This window comes from Arachis ipaensis, chromosome B6 (assembly GCF_059453495.1).
Source record: "Arachis ipaensis isolate K30076 ecotype BB chromosome B6, ASM5945349v1, whole genome shotgun sequence".
NCBI lineage: Eukaryota > Viridiplantae > Streptophyta > Magnoliopsida > Fabales > Fabaceae > Arachis > Arachis ipaensis.
This window is the reverse complement of record NC_142441.1, coordinates 12,789,981-12,811,976: the sequence shown is the minus strand read 5'-3', so window position 1 is coordinate 12,811,976 and position 21,996 is coordinate 12,789,981. Positions and strand designations below refer to the sequence as shown.

Below are 21,996 nucleotides of genomic sequence, written 5' to 3'. Positions count from 1 at the left end.
GAGGTCCAACAGCTGAATGGCCGACTAGCAGCTCTCTCCAGATTTTTAGCAGGATCAGCACTAAGATCCCTTCCACTGTTCTCCCTGTTGAGAAAGGGACACCAGTTTGAATGGACTCCCGAATGCGAGGAGGCGTTCCAGGAGTTCAAAAAGTTTTTGAGCCAACCTCCTATTTTGACCCGACCTGTAGCCGGAAAAGACCTCGTCCTATACCTATCCGTGGCAGACAAGGCTGTCTCAGCAGCCTTGATAAGAGAAGACGAGGACGGTCAACACCCAATCTATTTCATCAGTAAAGTTCTACAGGGCCCTGAGCTAAGGTATCACAAATTAGAAAAGTTTGCCTACTCCTTAGTAATAGCCTCTCGAAGGCTACGGCCTTACTTTCAAGCTCACACAATAAGAGTCCGCACGAACCAACCCATGAAGCAAATCCTCCAAAAGACGGATGTTGCAGGAAGAATGGTTCAATGGGCAATAGAGCTCTCCGAGTTCGACTTGAAGTACGAAACTCGGACGGCGATTAAAGCCCAGTGCCTCGCCGACTTCATTGCAGAATATGCAGGGGATCAAGAGGATAAACCAACTACATGGAAACTCTACGTAGATGGATCCTCCAATAAAACAGGAAGCGGCGCAGGCATAATATTGGTAGATGAAAGGGGAACCCAGATAGAAGTCTCCCTCAAGTTTGAGTTCCCAGCTTCAAATAATCAGGCAGAATATGAAGCCTTGATTGCAGGATTGAAGCTGGCAGAAGAAGTCGGTGCTACAAAGGTAATGGTATACAGTGACTCTCAAGTGGTGACCTCCCAAATAAATGGAGAATATCAGGCAAAAGACCCAAATATGAAGAGATACTTGGAAAAAACTCTGGAGCACCTTGGGCGTTTTGCAGAAACCGAGGTCACGCACATAACTCGGGACCTAAATAGCAGAGCAGACGCCCTATCCAAGTTAGCAAGTACCAAGCCAGGGGAAATAACAGAAGCCTGATCCAAGAAACTCTCCAGCAACCTTCAGTGGTAAAAATGAAAGACAAACAAGAAGTCTTTGAAGTGGTCGGATTAAACCTCGGATGGATGAACCCCTTGGTCGAATACCTGAAATTCGACATCCTCCCCAAGGAGGAAAAGGAGGCCAAGAAAATCCGAAGGGAAGCGCAACACTATACCTTGGTGAAAAATATTCTCTATAGAAGGGGATATCAACACCATTGTTAAAGTGTGTGCCGACCTCAAGAGCCACCGAGGTATTAGAGGAGGTACACAGTGGAATCTGCGGGAACCATCTCGGCGCGAGGTCATTAGCCAGAAAGGTGATCCGAGCTGGATTCTACTGGCCAACCTTGCAGAAAGATGCCACAGACTTTGTGAAAAAATGCCAACCGTGTCAAATGCATGCAAATTTTCACGTGGCCCCCCCAGAAGAGCTCATCAGTGTCACCTCCCCATGGCCCTTTGCAAAATGGGGAATGGATTTGTTAGGTCCTTTTCCCCAGGCGCCAGGACAAGTCAAATACCTAATAGTGGGAATAGATTATTTCACAAAGTGGATAGAAGCAGAACCACTGGCCACCATCACTGCACAAAGAAGTCGAAGGTTCCTCTACAAAAATATAATCACAAGGTATGGGATACCTTATTCCATTACCACAGATAACGGAACCCAGTTCACCGACTCCACCTTTAGAAGCCTAGTAGCCAGTATGAACATCAAACACCAGTTCACCTCGGTGGAACACCCACAAGCCAATGGGCAAGCCGAAGCAGCCAACAAAGTCATACTGGCAGGACTGAAGAAAAGATTACAAGATGCGAAAGGAGCTTGGGCTGAAGAGCTCCAACAAGTACTATGGGCTTACAGAACAACCCCCCAATCCGCCACTGGAGAAACACCCTTCCGACTAGTTTATGGCGTAGAAGCCATGATCCCAATAGAGGTCAATGAGCAAAGCCCAAGAGTGATTTTCCACGACGAGATCGGGAATATACAGGGGCACAAAGAGGAGCTCGACTTGCTCCCCGAAATCCGAGAAGAAGCCCAGATAAGAGAAGCAGCGTTGAAGCAAAGGATGACCGCGAGATACAACAAAAAAGTCATTCGAAGGAGTTTCACCCTAGATGACTTGGTCCTAATCAGAAACGATATTGGAGTCAACAAATCAGGGGAAGGAAAGCTCGCTGCTAATTGGAAAGGACCATACAAGATCAACGAGGTCTTAGGAAAGGGCTATTATAAGGTAACCGACTTCGACGGCAACGAGTTACCAAGATCATGGCATGCTTGTAATATGAAAAGGTACTACAGCTAAAAGCGAACCCTACTCCCTGATGTACTCTTTTCCCAATTTCATGATTTTTTCCCAAAATCAAAGGGTTTTTTTTCTGAAAAGGGTTTTTAACGAGGCATTATAGTAGGGGCTAAGGGAAAATAAATAATCAAAAGCCCTTAGTAGCAATAAGGTACCTCCTCAATTAATAAAGATCTCTTTCATTTTAAATATCTCTTTTAAATTTCCTTTTTATTCCCTTTCTACGAAACGCGCCGATTTAAGCTCGACAAAACGTGAAAATCCCATGAACCGACCTAGATGGTCGTCAGGATAAAACGACGAGGTACAAGTCGGCGTAAAGAGCCTATAGAAGTCGATCATGATAAACTCGGGAGCCGTCCGACTCATAAGTCGGAATGCGAAACCGAGTAAAATTAAAATGAATCGCAAAAGTAGCCTAAGTCACGAAAAACTCAATAAAACAAAATTGAGTGCTAGGAATAACAAAAAAAGATAGGAAAAAACTAAGAAAAAGTTGTAAGGCTGCCTTAAGGATCAAAGAGATTCAGAAAAGCAGGCAAGCCCCAAAGAAAAGGTTTTTTCCAGAAAAAATCAAAGAGTCAAAAGAACCACGAACAGAAAAGCATGCGCGCATAAGGTAACCCAAAACCCTTATCCAAAAAAGGCATTTATTTAAAACACTAAATTAAACCCTTATTAAAAAAGGGCATCATAAATTGTTTTGTTTACGGTCTTAAAAGGTCAAAAATTGTTCAAACATCAACAAATAAATATAAAGAGTTTAAAAAAGGGGGGGTCCACAGGCCGGACCCCCAATAGCCAAATCACTTCTTTGCAAGAGGAGTAGAAGGATCACCACCACCAGGACCAGGAGTTGGAGAGAAAGTCGAAGGAGCAGCAGAAGAACTCGGAGCGTCCTTAGAGCGAGGAGGGGACTCTATGATCATCTGCCCCCGAGTCTTCAAATCAGACTCGGACTCCACCACGGGGACAGGAGGATCCACAATGGCACCATCAATAACAACCTTATCAGGGTCCAAAGGAGAAAGGTCCAAGTCAGGAGCAATGACTCCGACCTGCTCCTTGAAAACCCTCCAAGCCTCATCAGCAGCATTCGCAATAGAGTCCTCCAACTCGGTATAGGCCTTCCGAGCATTCAGCAAGTCATTCTTTACAGACACAAGATCAGCAAATAAACTGTTGTAGCTGGCTTGCGCTGCTTTCCTCAAATCCACCTCCATGTTGCATTGGGCTTGCAACTTCTGCTCCTTCTCCCGGAGGCTATTCCTCTCCTCCTTCAGCTTGGCGACTTTCCCCTCTAACTCCCTCTCATGCTCCTGATATATGCGAAGCCTGCCCTCCAGCTCCTCGACCCTCGAGGTCGTCCCTAAAGAGCTGATAGGAGTCTTCTCATATATATCCAAGAGTTTGCCACAAACCCCCGCCGTCTTGAGACTCTCCTCAACCACAGTGGTGAGGTAGTGCCGAACAGAAACATCATCCATACTCATACGAGCATGAGGATAGATGTTCTTTCGGACGAACGCAAGAGCGTCCGCCTCACCAGAAGCGCCAGATTCTATGGTCTTGCGCTTCTTCGGCTCTGGTTCAGGAGTAGGTCGGACAGAAGGGGGTGGCAGAGAGGAAGCAGAGGAAGAAATTACAATAGGTTGGGAAGGAGTCCCAACGTTCCGAGGAGGAGGAGAAGGAGAGACAATCGCCCTAGCACCACCAGATCTGGCACGAGACTTTGCCTTGGCTTCCTGAACCCTCTGGTAAGACTCTTGAGCGTTTTTCTTTGCCATCTCTGCAAAAACAAATTGGTCGCTAAAAGTCAGACAAGTCGGTAAAAGAAATTGCAAGTCGGAAATAAGTGAGAAACGCAAAAAAGCTACCTAGTTGTGACTGGACAAAGGCCGGCGACCCCTGGAGAAATTTTTTAGTATCCAAGTATGGGGCCCTCCCCCACACTTCTCGGAGAAACCCCACAATGGCCGCCTCCACCTCATCCAGGTCGTCAAGGCCATATTTTTCACAAGGGGAGGCTTCCAACCAGTATAAAGGAAATCGGGGGGAAGAATTGTCATCCAGGAAAAAGGGGTGGTGACCCTCTACTGCTTGAACTTTGAAAAAATAGTTTTTGAAATCGTGAAAGGATTCGTCAAAAAGGGTAAAAAGCCTCCGACCTTGTATGGCCTGGAAGGACACCCACTGTTGCTTATTATTTAACCCACTGAAGGGCTTGGTCATGTGGAAGAGATAGAAGAAAATCCTCAGAGAAGTCGGGAACTCTAAAGCCTGGCTGATAAATTGGTAAATTTTCAAAAAACCCCAAGAGTTGGGGTGAAGCTGGGTGGGAGCAACCCGGCAATGACGTAACACAGACATTTCAAACTCTGAAAATGGAAGAAAAACGCCCAAACGGGTGACCATACTCTCATACATAAAAAAGAAATGAGGGGCCGCCTCGTCGGCCCTCCCGAAGCAAACCCGGTCTTCTGGACCCGGGACTACCAACTCGTACTTCGGCTCATCCTCTTCAGAAGTACAAATTCTATGATGAGTACGAAGGTGGGTGATAAACTCGGTATCGACTGAAGGCTCCTCCCCTAGAACCGTGACATCAACCCACTGAGAAAGAACATCTACGGAAGCCATTTTCTTTTCTTAAAAAGGGTGACAAGAAACCTAAAAAAAGAAAAGGAAAATCAACACACGGTCTCTAAAGGGAGGGAGTACGGAACTAAAGCCTACAAACCAGCCTACCTACAAAATAAAGGCACGAAAATAGAAAGCATGTTACAGAAAGGGAAAAAAGCTAACCTTTAAGTCTGAAATCAAGACTGGAGGAAGTAAAAACCTTCGAAACGCAAGAATGCAGCACGAACAAATGCAAGGGAAATTTGAAAGATTGCAGAAACGAAACAACGAAAGAGAGGGAAAGTATTTATAAGAACATTAGGGGCATAATGGTAAAACTGGGGCTATCATTAATGAAGATGCACCGTTACCAAGGCCATTAAATCCCCACGCACACCCCTAACGGACACGACGCTTGATTAGACGTAACTGACAGAACCGAAAGGTCAAGAAAAATCACGTCGGTTCTTAAACCATCACGTCGGTCCTCTTGCAAATCGGCTACGACCCCGAATTGAATACTCGAACCCAAATCCTAAAAGGAAATTGGGCTCGAGTAGGGACACTGTTCATACCCTGGCCCAAAAATTAAGGTCCAGGATCCAAGCAAAAAGGCCCAACCCAAAGGGTTGGCCCTCACCCAGTACCAGCCTTCATCCCCAGAAGTCGGTACTGAACACGACCTGCTCCAAAGAAGTCGGATACGAGAGCCAGCTGGCAGATAACACTCATTCGAGTGAGTAACTGCCCCTAGAAACTCTCTAACCACTTCATAGAGTCATATCTTAACCTCCCTAAGATATGGGAACGGTTATCCACCTAAAAATGTGGCACTACTTCAGCGGTGGTTATTGGTTCACCACTATAAATACACTGACACCATTCAGGTATCACCAAGTTCCAATATACTCTCTAACCTGCTCACACTCTTGCTAACTTAGGCATTGGAGTGTCTTTGCAGGTACCACCCCCCATTCTTTCTCACGTACAAGTCGGACGGAGGAACACCGAGTACCAGGTCCACTCGACAGCCACCTCCTTCACACGTTTGGGCCAACCAACGCCATCCGGCCCATTAGTCTCCGGTTACCCACCACGTAACAATAACTAATATGTATTTTGGTTTATATATACTCTTTTTGAATTAGAATAATGTTATTATCATTATTTTTTAAATTATATTTTTTTTGATAATATATATATACCTCTTTATTGTGAGCTTTTATAATTTAACATTTTAAAATTTTTTTATAGTAATTTTAATTTTAATAAAATATAACATAAATAAACCCTAAATCCTAAACCCTAAACCCTAATTAATTTCTTAAAAACAATAGAAAAGTGACTTGAGCCGCTAGGAAATATAATGGTATTCACTAAATTTGTGTTCACATGTGGAAGAATTAATCACGAACAAAAAAACTGCCTAATCTAAAAAGAAAAGCTAAAAGCCACCAACAAAGATGAAGGCACCAGAGAAGATACAATTATACAACCAGAAATGGAGAAAAGGACGCACAAGAAGATGCTGAAAAAACAGAAGGAAGAAAGGAAGCTACAACAATAGCAAAAGATCTTTGCAAACAAGTCATGATTCAAGAGGACAATTTTGGGTCTTGGATAATTATTCAAAGACAAAGAAGGCTTAGAAAGGATGGAGTAGGGCCTAGCAATACAAATGGAAAATAAGCAAGAAAGGAAAACAAGTTTAGATATAGAAGAAACATAAGAAGGCTACGAAGAAGAGGTAGATGAAACAACTAACATGAAAGCTACTAAAAAGATAACAAAAGATCCAGGCAAAATCACAAAAACCAAACAAAAAACAATTAGAACAGAGGCAAAGCCGTTGACACACACAGACAATTGATATGTACATTATACCTCGACAATAGAAATGATAGGCTCGAACACATAAGTTCCAAGTCAAATAACAATCATGACTCAATAAAAATAATTTACATAGCAAATTGCACGGAACTCACTGAGGATCTCGGCGTAATTCAAAAATACCACAACAGACTCTCATTCTGTATAAACAACTAAAATAATACACAGGAGAATTATCTGTTTTTTACTTACTTTTTACTATTTTTTATTATATTATTAAGACTGTTTTTGATTTAAAAGTCGGAGCATTTTTGCAGGTGTTCTCACAGGTGGTGTTCAACTCAAGCCGACACGTCACAAAAAAAAAAAAAACTCAAGCCGACATATAACTCCTTCAATCAAACAACTCATCGATATAACCCTAAACCCTAAACGATAGATCACCAACATCCGAAATACCAATTTTTTAATTTATTTAAAATTTAAATTTTTAACACAAATTTTATTAGAAGATTATTTTATTTTTTATTATTTTTTTATAAATGTTATAATATTATTTTTTACTTTTATTTATTATTATTTTAAAATATTTTTATTTTGTAAATTTAATAATTTTTTACTAGTTGAGTTTCCTTTTTTATAATTTTTTTATTTTTTAATATTTTTTTCTAATTTTTAAAGATTTATATTGTAATATACTAATTCTTATGACTAATTATTCCATTTTTAGTCTAGTAACTTTTATTTATTTTTAAATTTTTTTGAATAAAACTTCTTTTAAAATTGAGATTTTAAAAAAATTATTTTATATAAATTTAAAAATTCAATGCTATTTAAATTAGTATTAATTAAAATTATTAATATAATTATTTCTTTTGTTATCTTTAATTTTATTTATAATTTATACTTTTATTAATAATATATATTTTTTAAAATATATTTTTTCATTATGAACAAATAAATAACTAAAAAGAAAGGTTGTTTTTGCCATCTTCCTATGGATGATTCATACATATATTTGGCTCCTTTCCTTGTGGACCGGTCTTGACTTTAGATTTCAGCCACGCAGCTAATGGAGCAACAGGAGCATGACTTCCACCCAAAAAGATAAAAATTAAAATTAGAAAAAGCAAAACAAAATATTGTGGTCAAGAAGTGGATAAGGTACCCGCGAAAATTCCGTTACCTGACACTCGCAATTTCCCGACACTGCACCACACCATCCGATCACCCACTCTTCATTGCATGACATTCCCAACAAACTCTTCCCGCCGTAACTGAATTCAGTTGCGATGGCATTATTCGAAACAGCTGCCTACTCTCTATCTCGCACACCAACCGCCACAACCAACGTCGTCTTCTCCAACTCTACTATCAGACCACTCACACCTTCTTCTTCGTCTTCCTTCTATTCTCGAGTCCTCCGTTGCCGATCGAATTCCAACTGCCTTCTTTTGACTCCACGGTTTACTTTTGCTGTGAAAGCTTGCGTCAAAGTCGAAGAGAAGGATGTTGCCGCGACTAGTGGAGCTGGAGGAGGAGAGTGGGGAAAGGTCTCTGCGGTGTTGTTTGACATGGATGGTGTGCTCTGCAACAGCGAGGAACCTTCTAGAAGAGCCGCTGTTGATGTCTTCGCCGAGATGGGCGTCCAAGTCACCGTCGATGACTTCGTCCCATTCATGGGAACAGGTACTCTTCCTAATTCTGTTTTCTGTTGATTTAAACTCTCTGGCTCAATCTCCGCTTTCCGGTAGAACATGTGCTCTCAGGCTGGGAATGGTTCCTAATTTGCTATAACTGCTTATAATAATTTGGATTACTGTCTAGATTTTTCATCTTTTTTTATTTTTTATTTTATTATTATTATTATTTTTTTTTTGAAACTTCTTAGTAAGTGATTCAGTTTTTGGCTGCATGGAGATCATTTGGTGACTTCATTCCGAGCTACTTTGTGTTTGATAGGACAGTCAATTTGTATCATATAAACGTGCTTAACGATGAGAATATGGGACTCAGTAGTGATTAGCTAAGCATGGATGTTGACTAGCTAATTTAATGCATATTCTTTGTCTCCACGGGAATTACCAATCTTCATTCATGCTAATGCCGTTTAAGTTACTCTTTGTATTTCGGTTTGTTGTGGTTCTTTCTTGTTTACACCTTAAAAAGGGACAAAGATTGAAATGAATACATGCAGACATATAATGATGTTATCTGCCAGACACCATTTGTTGAAAATGAGTTGGTTATTTGAATTCTAATCATTTGTATTATTCATGACTTCTTTGAACATGAAAGGAGAAGCAAACTTTCTGGGAGGTGTTGCCTCTGTTAAGGGAGTTAAAGGATTTGATACCGAAGCTGCAAAAAAGAGATTCTTCGAAATATATTTGGATAAGGTAAACCATTTATATCTCACTAGATGCAGCTTTTTATTTCTTTTACTCTACATGTTAATGTTGTTATTGCCTAAAGACTTGTACTTATCTCAGTATGCCAAACCAGATTCCGGAATAGGATTTCCTGGTGCCAGTGAACTTATTTCTCAGGTATGTAAAACAAATCACAATCACCATGTTTTGATTGCGTTGCTGATTCATCAATCAACTAAGAAAGGACACACGGACATATAACAGTGTAAAAGCAAAGGCATTAAGGTGGCTGTTGCATCTAGTGCTGATCGCATAAAGGTTGATGCTAATCTAGCTGCTGCTGGTTTGCCATTGTCAATGTAAGTCAAAATTCCAAACAACTTGATGAATACATTTGGAGATATTACCCTTTAATTGTTATTAATAATCAAAAGTATGGAATATTTTTCTTTTTCAAAATTTGCTCTTAATTTCTTCAATTTTTTATGCACTGAAGCATCAAACCATAATAATCTGAGATACAACGCAAGTCCATAGGATATTATATGCCAAATTCTGTGTTTAATTTAAACGAAGTACAAACTGCCTACATTTTCGTCTGATTTCATGCTAGGCTTCATCAACGTGACTTCAATATTAACATGCACTTCCATATCCATGATGCCCTTATTGAAAACCAGTATTTATTCTTTCAGGTTTGATGCAATTGTGTCTGCAGATGCTTTTGAGAATTTGAAACCTGCTCCTGATATTTTCTTAGCTGCATCAAAAATATTGGATGTGCCTCCCAGTGAGGTATTTGCTACTAACATTACTAGATTAATTGAGCTTGTCGTTAGATATTCATGCTGCATATTTGTTTGTTCATAGATTTTGTAGGGTGGCTTTGTTTTATTGTTGTAAATTAGGATACCGAAAATATATAGATAACAATTGACAAGCATAACCCTAGAACTATTATTAGGGTCTGTGGAAATGCATCTGGAATACCTAAGTAGGTACTAGGTAGCCTGTCATTTTAGTTCACCGAGTCTCATGAGTACTGACTGTATACATCAATTAAGCTTTACTGAAAGGTTTTATCAATATAGAATTAGTTGATATGCTTAAACCTTTTCCCAGTGTGTAGTTATAGAAGATGCACTAGCTGGAGTTCAGGCTGCTAAAACTGCACAAATGAGGTATGTACTGACCAATGTATATTTTTTTTTAATTGCTGCATGAAGACGTGAACCTATCAAGTCAAACTAATTTCTAGACTTCAAAATCACTGTTATGGTTATATTCTTTTTAAGAAGTGAAATTTATATATATTGTCATGTTTATTGTTTGCAGATGCATAGCTGTTAGAACTACGTTGTCAGATGAGGCTTTGGAATCTGTTGGTCCATCACTCATCCGAGATGACATAGGAAATATTTCACTTGATGACATTCTCAGTGGAGGCTCTGTTGGATATAGTATGTAGTCTTGGGAGTTTGTTGTAAAACTTTTTATCCCTTTAATTTCTTATTATCATCTTTGCTGTAGAAAGGTAAAACCACATTTGTCCTATAACTTAAGAACTGTGATCATCGAATGAGTGTTCCTTGTATGAGAAATATCTCTTATTGCAAGATGCTTTGTGTTATTACTGGTTGAATCACTTAATATATTATAGTTGTTGCTTTATCAAATTACATCTCAGGATTAGCTGTTTTCTAACAATTGTTCTTGGATACTGCTCAAGAGTGTAGATATTATGTTGTTTGAGGTCTTATGTAGACATGCCATTGCAGATAAGAGGGTTCAGGGATCTGAAACATCAAATGATTCTGCACAATCTTCCTCTGCTATGCTTGTTGTTGAAAAAGATGATAGAGCTAGAAAAACTATCAGTGGTAGTGACAAGGGAATATTCCCAACTGAAGGGTAATATAGTTTTATGTTGTGTGGTTTTTCTTTCCATTCATATGTTCTGAAATCTAAATATTTTCTTCAAAAATAAGTTTGTATGATAAGCATAATTAGCATCATTGGTGATGTTCTCCTATATGAAGAACTGCGGCTTTCTGTATATGTAATTTTATACCATGAAATTATTTTCATTTTTTCGTACAACAACCTGAGTTTTTGTTGATTTATTATCATGAGGGTGCAGAAATAATTTATGAGCAGGTTACAGGGTTCTCGGCGCGATATAATGAGATTCGGGAGTCTTGGTATTGCTATCTCTTGCCTTGTTTTCACCATTAGTAACTGGAAGGTACAATTAAACTGAGTAGCAGTATACATGGTATACATACAATACAATTGATATGGAAGTCAATCATGTCTAGCTGTTTAACCGCTATACCACAGGCAATGCAATATGCTTCACCCAAAGCAATATGGAATCTGTTGTTTGGAGTCACCCAACCATCCATGGAACAGAAAGAAGGTAATGTATGCCTTGAAATGAATATTTGATGATGTCACAGACTTTCACCAGTTTATCTATTTTTGCATCTTATAGCATGATGTCACTATATATAGTTATAAAATCTTAAAAGGCTACCCAGTTCAAAACTTTAATATGTTTGATAAGGGTAAAATATCTCATCTCTAATGAGTTTCAAATGTACCTTTCAATCATAAGTGCAAAAGCTTTATGGTCGTGTCAAAGAACTAGTCAGCCTCAGAACTTATTGCATAAATTAAATCCTTAGTCAAAATGTTGGCATTGGCTCATTTTATTGGGTAACCCCAATCTTTGTGTTTTTTGGATCAATACTGAAAATGAATTAAGAGGAATAGTTATTGCTTTTTGCTCTCAGGTGATTCAAGAGATGATAGGGTCCAGCAATTTGTGAATTACATAACTGATCTAGAGAGCAGGTAGTTAGAGCATATAAGGATCTCTATATTTTCAATTTCTGCTGATTTAGAATATTCAGAATATGATCCCAATTAATCACAGATAATGTTTAAATCTCCTTATTTGGAAAAAGAAGTGGAGATTGAATGTTAAAGTTTTGGCATTTAGCCCATGAGTGAGCAACTGTGGCTTGTAAATGAGAAGTTCTAATTTGATATTTGTCGTTAATTTCTTTTTACTGTTCAAGGGGAAACACTCAGATTGTTCCAGAATTTCCATCGAAACTTGATTGGCTGAATACAGCTCCACTACAATTTCACAGGGTACCTTTCTTCAGCTTGTGTTATAATCCAAATAAAAGATTTGCAATAACTCATTGGATTGTGATTCTATCTTTTGACAGGATCTGAAAGGAAAAGTTGTTGTCCTGGATTTCTGGACTTATTGTTGTATAAACTGTATGCATGTCTTACCAGACCTAGAGTTTTTGGAGAAGAAATACAAAGATATGCCGGTAATTTATTTTAAATTTCATTTTTCTATATTTTGGATATAAAATGTTGCATTTGCGTTTCTGCTTTATAAAACTTTTCTAGACCAATTTAAAAGCACTTCATGATATGAGCTTAAAATTTTCTGTTTGTTCAGTTTTCTTCTGTATGAAGGTGGCCAGTCATTATTGACATTGAAAACATGAGGTTATAATTTTATGTATGCTTTATATATCCAGTTCATTGTTGTGGGTGTTCATTCTGCGAAGTTCGATAATGAGAAAGATTCTGAAGCCATTCGTAATGCAGTTCTACGCTATGATATCACTCATCCGGTACGACAAAAGTTGGAATTCAATTAGTATTTCAAAGTCCATATTCTTTTACTTGAAATTTAACATTTTTAAATATTATCAGGTCTTTATCCTCTTCTGCTTATGAAGAACTGATATATCATGGTTATTCTGCTGCTATTTTGTTTTATTGTTGCACTACTGTTAATTTTAATGCTTTAGGACTCCTGAACACATGATTAACAAAACTTGTTCTATCAAATTTCTATTTTGACTTATTTGTAGGTTGTGAATGATAGTGACATGTATCTTTGGCGCAAGTTAGGCATAAATTCATGGCCAACATTTGCTGTTGTTGGCCCCAATGGTAAGCTCCTAGCACAACTTGCTGGAGAAGGTCACAAGAAGGTACTGATTCAAATTGATATGTTGAATTAATGAAATATAATTTTGAGATATACTGATACTTGTAGTCATTCTTGTTATAGCTATTAAGCTTATTACAGTGTGGTGATTTAAAAAAGTTTTGCATTGTTCCTGTTTTGGAAAGGATCTTGATGATTTTGTGGAGGCAGCACTGATGTTTTATGGAAAACGTAATTTGTTGGATAATACACCAATTATGTTGAATTTGGAGAAAGATAATGATCCTCGGCTTTCAGCATCTCCATTGAAGTTCCCTGGAAAGCTAGCAATTGATATCCTCAACAACAGGCTTTTTATTTCTGACAGCAACCATAACCGTATAGTGGGTGCTCTCTCTCTCTCTCTCTCTCTCTCTCTCTCTCTCTCTCTCTCTCTCTCTCTCTCTCTCTCTCTCTCTCTCTCTCTCTCTACTTCAACTCAAATCCCAAAATGTATTCAGGTGGTTACCGACCTTGATGGGAACTTCATTGTACAAATTGGTAGCAGTTGGGAGCAAGGTCTGCAGGATGGTTCATTTGATGATGCCACCTTTAACCGACCTCAGGTATGGAATTTAGGGGGGAATAAAAATCAAGATAAAGTGTTATTTAGATTTAGAGTGGTTGTGCCATCCTTATGGCGAACTGAGAATGGTGATTACTCTACAGTTTCCTCAGTCTCAATAGTGATATATTACTTTTTCTTTCCTTGTTTCTAGGGCCTTGCTTATAATGCAAAGAAAAATATCGTTTATGTTGCAGATACTGAAAACCATGCTTTGAGGTATGTGATAGATTCAGATAGTAATAGTCTGACAGTAATCTTCGTGATCTATGTTACAGCAATCATTGGTGTTAAAATGGTGAATTTTAGTCATAGAGAACAGTAGAGGAACTCTTGCTTTGTGAACTATATGTCTATATGTCATATCTGATTCAAAATCTTGAAATTAATAATATACACATGGTTTCATTCTCAAAAGATTCAGGAACTTTAGTGACCTAAAAAAATTACAATTTTTTTTAATCCCACAAATGCATTTTAGAGAAGCACTCATTTTGAATCATAGTTTTAGGTGTTCACATAAGTAGTGGATCAATTTATTACTTTCAATTACAACAACAGCAGATTTTTTCAATGTTGGGTCTAACATATGTTAGATCTGTTTTAAAGGGAAATTGATTTCATTAATGAGAAAGTGCGTACTCTTGCTGGAAATGGGACCAAGGGCTCTGATTATATTGGAGGAGGAAAAGGAGACACTCAGGTAATACAAGTTAATTAATAAATTTTGAGAATGAGTGACATTTACTTATTGATAGAAAGAATCTAAAATGGACCAGACCACAAGGTTAGATTCCTCACTTTTGCCCACTTTTCTCAGCTTCTCAATTCCCCTTGGGATGTCTGCTTTCATCCAGTTGAAGAGAAAATTTATATTGCAATGGCTGGCCAACATCAGATTTGGGAGCACAATATATTGGACGGAATTACGAAAGTCTTTAGTGGCGATGGTTATGAAAGAAATCTAAATGGATCAAGGTAGCACTTCTACTCTTCTAGCATGATGCTCAGGATATAAGATATTACTCTGCAGCTGTTATGCATATATTGATGCTATACTAGGATGTTCCACAATTAAACTCTGTTCAAATTTGATATCTCTCTCGCTGAATTCCATCTAATTGTATATTGACTTTGACTGCTTCAGTAATGCATCTGTACTTAACTAGGACATGGATTCAACATCTTAACTGTGATTATTTGATCTTTCCATCATTATCAATTGTTTGGATTGAATGAACTAGAGTATGTGTTATGTTTATCTATACTATCTATATGATGTCATAATTTATTTATCCTCAGAATTTGGTTTGATTTTTGTGTAGTATGTTGGGGATAGTGTACCCTTTTCCGCGGAGCACTTTTTATAACTTTCGAGTTGAAATTGTTACTCTAAGAAATAATTGTTGCAAATCTTGAACATAGCTGTGAGTGATGGCTTGCTGAAAATTTATTGACAAAGTAAACTCAATTTTAGATTTTCTTTCTCGAAATTTACAATTGAAGGGTCAGTTTCATCCCCCTTTAAAAACTGAGGTGAAAATTTTGGTGAGAAGCTTTATGCGAAAAACTCATCACTGAAATTTTCATCGTCAGGATTTCAAGGGATACCTAACTGATGTTAACGTCAGTGTTGACTTTATTATTAGTTTTTCACTCTTTGCCAAGACAGGTATTATATTTATGATTCCTTAGATTGTGGTTTTGAAAGTATTTAGTGCAGTTTATTTTCATGAATTCTGTTTGGTGGTCTTTCTTCTAGAAGCACTGAACAACTTCTAATTCTTTTACTTTTATTTTTTGGATTGAGATAGTCCTACAAGTTCGTCATTTGCACAACCTTCTGGTCTTTCATTCTCTCGAGGTAAGATGTTGCAGAAAAATTTTCTTGAACTTAAATTTACATCAAGTGCCATTCATAATAACAATTCTTCTCCATGAATTTGTTTCATAAGATCTAACGGAGATCTACGTCGCCGATAGTGAGAGTAGTTCTATCCGAGTTGTTGATCTGAAAACAGGAGGATCTCATCTGATAGCTGGTGGTGACCCAATCTTCCCAGATAATTTGTTTAAGGTAGTTTATGTGATTCCATAAGCCAATTACATGCCTTAATATTCATTAACTTAAATTGGTCCCCCAGGTTGTTGTTCTTAAATTAAATTTGCCTATTAGAAGGTAAAAAAACATTCCTGTAGATGAGCTTAGGCTTTTTATGATACGTGTGTTCTTCATCTTTATGCACAGCTGCACAAAAGTTTAACCTTTTAACCTTTTTTAGAATTCCTTCCTCCTGTTAACCTACTTTTATACCTCAAACTTTTGCAGTTTGGTGATCAAGATGGAATAGGCTCTGAAGTACTCCTTCAACATCCACTGGGGGTTACATGTGCAAAAGATGGTGAAGTTTATATTGCCGATAGCTACAATCACAAGGTAGATAATTCTGTCTGGTTTTAGCATGCTTATATCTTAGAGGAAACAGTAACATTTTAATATAAATTTCAACATTTTCTTATTTTATCCTAGTTCTTGCTGAAGTTTCCTCCAATACTTACCCTTTTCTCGCTGTTGGTGTATTATTTTTGTTGACCGCTCAATGCATGTTGGTATTAGGAATCAATATTTTAAGCTTTTCAATTGTCAGCAACTACAGTAACCTTCCTATGTGGTTACACTTACTATTGAAGGTTTCGAAGCATAAATGTTATATCTCACATAAAAAACATGAGTTCAATAATAGGTTGGCCTGGCATTCGAGAAATACTCTCAATAACAGAATTTCCTATTTTCCTTTCTCTTTGTTTTCTTTCAATATTTCAGATCAAGAAGTATGATCCAACTAGTAAAAGAGTTAGCAGCATTGCAGGAACAGGAAAAGCTGGTTTCAGGGATGGAACAGCTTTGACGTCTCAGGTTGGTAAAATATTCTATGCCTTTTGTCTATGAAATAGCCCCCGAGTTGTAACCAGACAAATTACAATTTATTTCCTCTTTTATAATGGTTGTAATGCTGGATACACTGCTAGATCCTTTTCTCTTTCACATCAGGCATCCATGTACATCCTAAGTGTGGAACTAACTATTTGGTTTTTTGGCAACAACAGAATCATTTAAATTATATTGTAGACTCTTATGTAGCACATAGGTTGTATGATCACTGTTCAAGCACTATAAATTAAATTTTGTGAAAAGCAGCATTCAACCATAAAATATCAAATGCACTCATTCTTTTAATTGTTCTTTAAGCTGTTTAATGACCATAGACATTTAGAATCACCACAGTCCACGAAGGTATTGATGTTGTTTAGTTATAGTAATGCCTTAGTGAAATTATGCGACAGGTTTTGGGTTATTTATTCTATCCTGTTTATGTGGTTTACTGTAGTTTTTCTTTTCTATTCATTTCTTTGAGGATGTTATCTTATTTCCTGCCTTTTTTCTGAAGGGGGAAAATGGTAAAAGCTATGATGTCTAAGATAATATCATAATAAACTTTGCTAGTCTTATTAATTCGTATATGTTTTATGATATAACTATATATAGCATCCACATACTTGCATGGTTCTGTTTTCTTATACTTACACAAACCTTCTCATAACTCTTTCAAGATATATCAAGATGTTTTTCATGTTCCCAATTTGGATGTCCGTGCAAACAAGCATGAGCAGAATCACGAAAAATTAATGAATTCTTCCGTACATAATAGCTCGCAATCTATGTTAATACATTTATCACTGTTCTTGCAGCTATCTGAACCGGCAGGAATTGTTGAAGGGAACAATGGTAATGTGATTTTTGGTGCAATTAATCCAACTCTTTATTATTATGCCCTTCATATGTGTATGTAGATATATGAAGAGAGCAAATCTTAATTACGAATTATTCAAGTACGGTTAGGATTAGCAGATGGAATGTAGCCTTTTGCTAACTTTCTCTTGATCCTGATTACTGATCATTCATGTGATATTGAAGAATCAAGATTTTCTTACCTCATCTTTCACAAAGACAATGGTTTTACTTTATGGGAAATCGCTTGACCTGTTATTTAGTTGTTGTGACAGAGTATTGCTGGATTATTGTTCCTGGCAATGGTTGTCATTAATTGTAATGTACATATTTGCCATCTCATCATGCATGCTATGGCATTATATATTCGCTACTTGTAGTACATATCTTGTTCATGAAATTTGGGGATGTGCACCTACTCTTGTCTAGAATGAATCGGTATAAAATGCTCACTTGTGTATAAATATTTTTGGTTTTCATTTTCAGGGAGATTATTTATTGCAGATACAAATAACAGCTTAATCCGATATCTGGATTTGAAAAGTGATGAATTTTTGCTTCATACTTTAGAGCTTAAAGGATTTCAGCCTCCTAAACCGAAATCAAGATCTTTGAAACGCCTCAGAAGACGACCATCAGCCGACACAATGAGTATTATGATTGATCCTATTTCATCAAATGAGGGAAACTTGTATATTGATATTGCATTACCAAATGAGTATCATTTCTCAAAGGTGCTCGTCATTTTTCTCTCTTTCAAACACTAATCCAACTATTTGCATACATTACGCGTTAGATGTTAGATATGTCATTGACAACTGCCCCTAAAATTCCATTGCAGGAAGCACGCAGTAGATTTAGTGCTGATACTGAACCTGCGGATGCTGTAAACATTGATCCTTTGGACGGATTCCTTAGTTCAGAAGGATCAGCAACGCTTCGCTTTAAGAGGTTATCTAACTCGGCTTCCATGGGTAGAATTAATTGCAAGGTATGCCTCCTTAAAGCAAGAACATGTATGTTAATTCCAGAAATATTGGTAGACGCAATGGCAGCTTGTTTGTGTACTTTAGTGCTAGAACTATAAATCCATCACCTCATATAACTTTTGTGGTGATGGACAGTCTGATTGATCTTCGATGAGAAATAATATATATTAATTTTGCAGGTTTACTATTGCAAGGAAGATGAAGTATGTTTGTACCAATCTTTGCTGTTTGAGATTCCCTTCCGAGAGGGAGTTCCTAGCGCTAACAAGGCAGACGTCACTCTTGCTCATCTTGTGAAGCCCAAAACTCCCAACAACTTCTTACTGCCCTCGGTTGCCCCGTGACTCCTTAATCCAGGTTAATTTAGCACACACTATCTGTCGCTCATTTTTTGCCTTAAAATATATAACAATCAAATGCTCGAGAGTTGAGGGGTCATGAGCTTTCTTCACACAAAATCAAGGTTTTCTTTTTTATTTCTGTCTTTCCTGCTTCTATTACACTGTATTTCGTTGTATAGCCATTTTAAATACCCTTTTTTCTCTTTTATTTTTCATGTTATATATCAATATATTATAATATATCAGCACGTGATCGCTATTATATATCAATGAAGACACTCGTGCACAGTTATGTTTTGTTCATATTATGATTGGTTGGGTTTCAGTAATTGGACGTGAGGTATATTGTTTATTCGTAGTTGAAGCAAAGCAGATCAGGTCCCCTACGTTGCTAGCAAAGCAAATTATTAGTGTATGGTAAGTAGAATCAGCTTTGTTTAGTAAAACATGGAAATAAAGATGGTCAAACGCGTTAGTTCCATTATATCCGAATTTAAATCTCTGGGCTTTGGCTAAGTTAACATATGTCTAGTTGTTTGGTATAAAGCACGATGATCGTGGGTTTATTCAAAACTTGATGTCTTTATCATAATCTATACTGACGAGAGATCCCATGATGATGGCACGCTTGTTGAATAGTAATAATCTGTTTGTTCATAATTTCATATCATCATCATACTATATTACTATTTGAGAGGATAGAAACTCCAATTCTTCTAACTAACTTGTCTCTTTAAATTTATAACCATATTTACTAGTTATAAATTTTTTGAGTTGACTATTCAGGCTATTCTAGTAATAATATATATAATTGGTAGTTTGTATCACACTTTATATACATAGTTATCAGAATCGGACCGGATTGATCGGTTCGATTGGAAAACTAGTGAACCGGTGGTCTGGTCGGTTCGATTAGTGAATTGGACCGGACCTGCAATTGAACCGATCAACGGTGGTCAAATCCGTTAAAAACCGGTCGGTTCGCACTCAGATTGCAGTAACGGTGCACCTGCGCGTTGCTGAACCATCATAGGAGCACCCTATTCACAACTTCAAAATTGTAGTGAGAAAGATCCGAACTTGGGTGGGTAAGGTTATGGCGCCTCCTCTTAAAACTGTGCTATCTTGATTCTTATTAATATAGGTGACAAAAATTAAATATATAATAAACTTTGAATGAATTTTTATTTATTTATTTTTATTCTTTTAAATATAGATTGACATAGATACTAACACAAGTAATAACACATAATATACAAACATATTGATATTGATTGTGTTATTTTTTATTTTCTCTTGTTCATTTAAATTGAGAAAGTATTTTGTATTAGTGACTAATTTATTATCTGTTTTTATACCATAAATTATATCTAAGAATTGATATTTGATTGTCATTAATATATTTTTTGAAAACATGTATTTAACTTTTAATTTTAATTTTATTTTTATAATTTTATATTTTTATTTAATTATGATCGGATTAACTGGTTGAACCTGTGACCCACCGGTTGAACCAGTAACTCAGTAACCCGGTGACCTGGCCGGGTCGATTGTCGGGTCGGTTCTGATAACTATGGTTATATATATTGTTACTATATTATTATTTGAGAGGATAGAAATTCGGATTCTTCTAACTAACTTGTCTCTTTAAATTTATAACCATATTTACTAGTTATAAATTTTTTGAGTTGACTACTCAGGATGTGTTTGGGGTTCACGTTAGGGAAGAGAGAAGCCTGTTTAAGCGTCTTGAATTTCACTGTTATGTTTGGCAATCTTTTGGAATTCTCAACCCAGAAGTGCTTACACCTCTAAACGTAAGTTTACCTGAAGCAAAAAATTCTAACTTCTGCGTCCACATTGGGAAAGTTTGGTTATCATTGAAAAATTAGATGAGGATTTTTTTTCTTTTCTACCAACTTTACCCTTCATTTTCTTCTATAAGAAAGATACAAGTAACCATAAATTTTTTTTCATACAAATTTATTTCAATCACGGCCCAAATAAAAAATTTATTATTTTTTGTTTATATAAATTTTTTTTTCTATCTGTTACTGTACTATATTTATGTTGTGTATAATTTTTTTTTAATTTGGTTTTATTCATATGAATTTTATTCTTCTTATTGTAATTTTTTTTATATAATATATATTGTTGATCGTAATTATTATATACTATGTTTGCATGATTTTATTGTCCTTCTGACTGTATTTTATTTTCGTCTTTATTATATACTAATTATAAGTAACAAAAGAGTCATAAATAATAAAAATTTATAGTTCAAAATGATACTAAATTAAAGAGTATTAATGGTACTAAAAAAATTATAGAACATTTTCTTTTTTTTTAACATTATAAAATGTATAATACTATCTTTCATATTTTTATTTTTTATTGTATTTATTTTATTTATATGATAAATATTTTTTATATTTTTTTTTTGTGTTCTGCTTTTTCATGTATATTATTATTTTTTATTGTTTTCTAGTTCATATGAATTTTTTTTATTATATGAAATTTTTTTATGATATTTTTTTATTATTTTTTATGTATTTTATTAGTGTTTTATCATGTCTCTTAATAAGATCTATTCAAATATCTAAAGTAAAATAATAGAATAATATAAAAAAATTATTTAAATTGATGTCTCTTTTAGTAATATTTTATTTAAAAGTGATTTTGAGTAGTATAATCCAAACAACATTTATTTTATTATAATCTATTTTGATATAAAGATTGCCAAATATAAATCACGTTAACACAAACTTACTTTTCATCAAAATCAAATTTACACAAATTATAGTTTGCAAATTATAATCCAAACACACACTCAATTTATTCTAGTAATAATATATAATTGGTAGTTTGTATCACACGTTATATATATTGTTACTAAATACTAGTTGCCTTTAAATTGCCTTATTAAACAACGGAAAAAAAAAAGAAAAAACACTTGACTAGGGGTGGCAACGGGGCGGGTTACCCCGCCCCGCCCTACAGAAAACCCGCATCAAACCCGCCCCGCCCTATCCGCGGGTTGTAAAATGTTAAACCCTAACCCGCCCCTGCGGGTACCCGCTCCGCCCCTACCCGCCCCTATAATTATTAAATCCAACAAATAAAATTAAATTTTAAAAATTATATAACCA

General features: G+C 36.4%; 1 protein-coding gene across 3 annotated transcripts; it reads left to right on the top strand.

The window, feature by feature from the left end:
* The first annotated feature begins 7,882 nt into the window (after positions 1-7,882).
* LOC107645958 (haloacid dehalogenase-like hydrolase family protein) lies at positions 7,883-19,150 on the top strand. Of its 3 annotated transcripts, none has more exons than XM_016350120.2 (28): positions 7,883-8,455; positions 9,065-9,165; positions 9,259-9,315; positions 9,403-9,497; positions 9,834-9,933; positions 10,261-10,319; positions 10,474-10,598; positions 10,917-11,049; positions 11,296-11,383; positions 11,479-11,557; positions 11,934-11,994; positions 12,222-12,297; positions 12,378-12,488; positions 12,705-12,800; positions 13,044-13,166; positions 13,309-13,506; positions 13,624-13,728; positions 13,882-13,946; positions 14,337-14,430; positions 14,548-14,705; positions 15,542-15,591; positions 15,683-15,804; positions 16,057-16,164; positions 16,552-16,644; positions 17,478-17,514; positions 18,004-18,251; positions 18,359-18,508; positions 18,686-19,150. In XM_016350120.2, the coding sequence occupies exons 1-28, from the start codon at positions 8,059-8,061 to the stop codon at positions 18,848-18,850; spliced, it is 3,294 nt and encodes a 1,097-aa protein (XP_016205606.1). In that variant the 5' UTR covers positions 7,883-8,058; the 3' UTR covers positions 18,851-19,150. The 3 variants fall into 3 exon arrangements, with proteins under 3 accessions (XP_016205606.1, XP_088345939.1, XP_088345940.1); XM_088489813.1 differs by having other exon boundaries at positions 7,913-8,455; positions 9,272-9,315; XM_088489814.1 differs by having other exon boundaries at positions 8,037-8,455; positions 11,279-11,383.
* The last annotated feature ends 2,846 nt before the right edge of the window (positions 19,151-21,996 follow it).

Excerpts from the sequence above, each read along its gene's own strand:
- LOC107645958 (XM_016350120.2), top strand. The coding sequence starts at position 8,059 with ATGGCATTATTCGAAACAGCTGCCTACTCTCTATCTCGCACACCAACC. Across the intron at positions 12,298-12,377 it reads CTCCACTACAATTTCACAGG|GATCTGAAAGGAAAAGTTGT; the intron begins GTACCTTTCTTC and ends ATCTTTTGACAG. Across the intron at positions 14,431-14,547 it reads GAGGAAAAGGAGACACTCAG|CTTCTCAATTCCCCTTGGGA; the intron begins GTAATACAAGTT and ends CACTTTTCTCAG.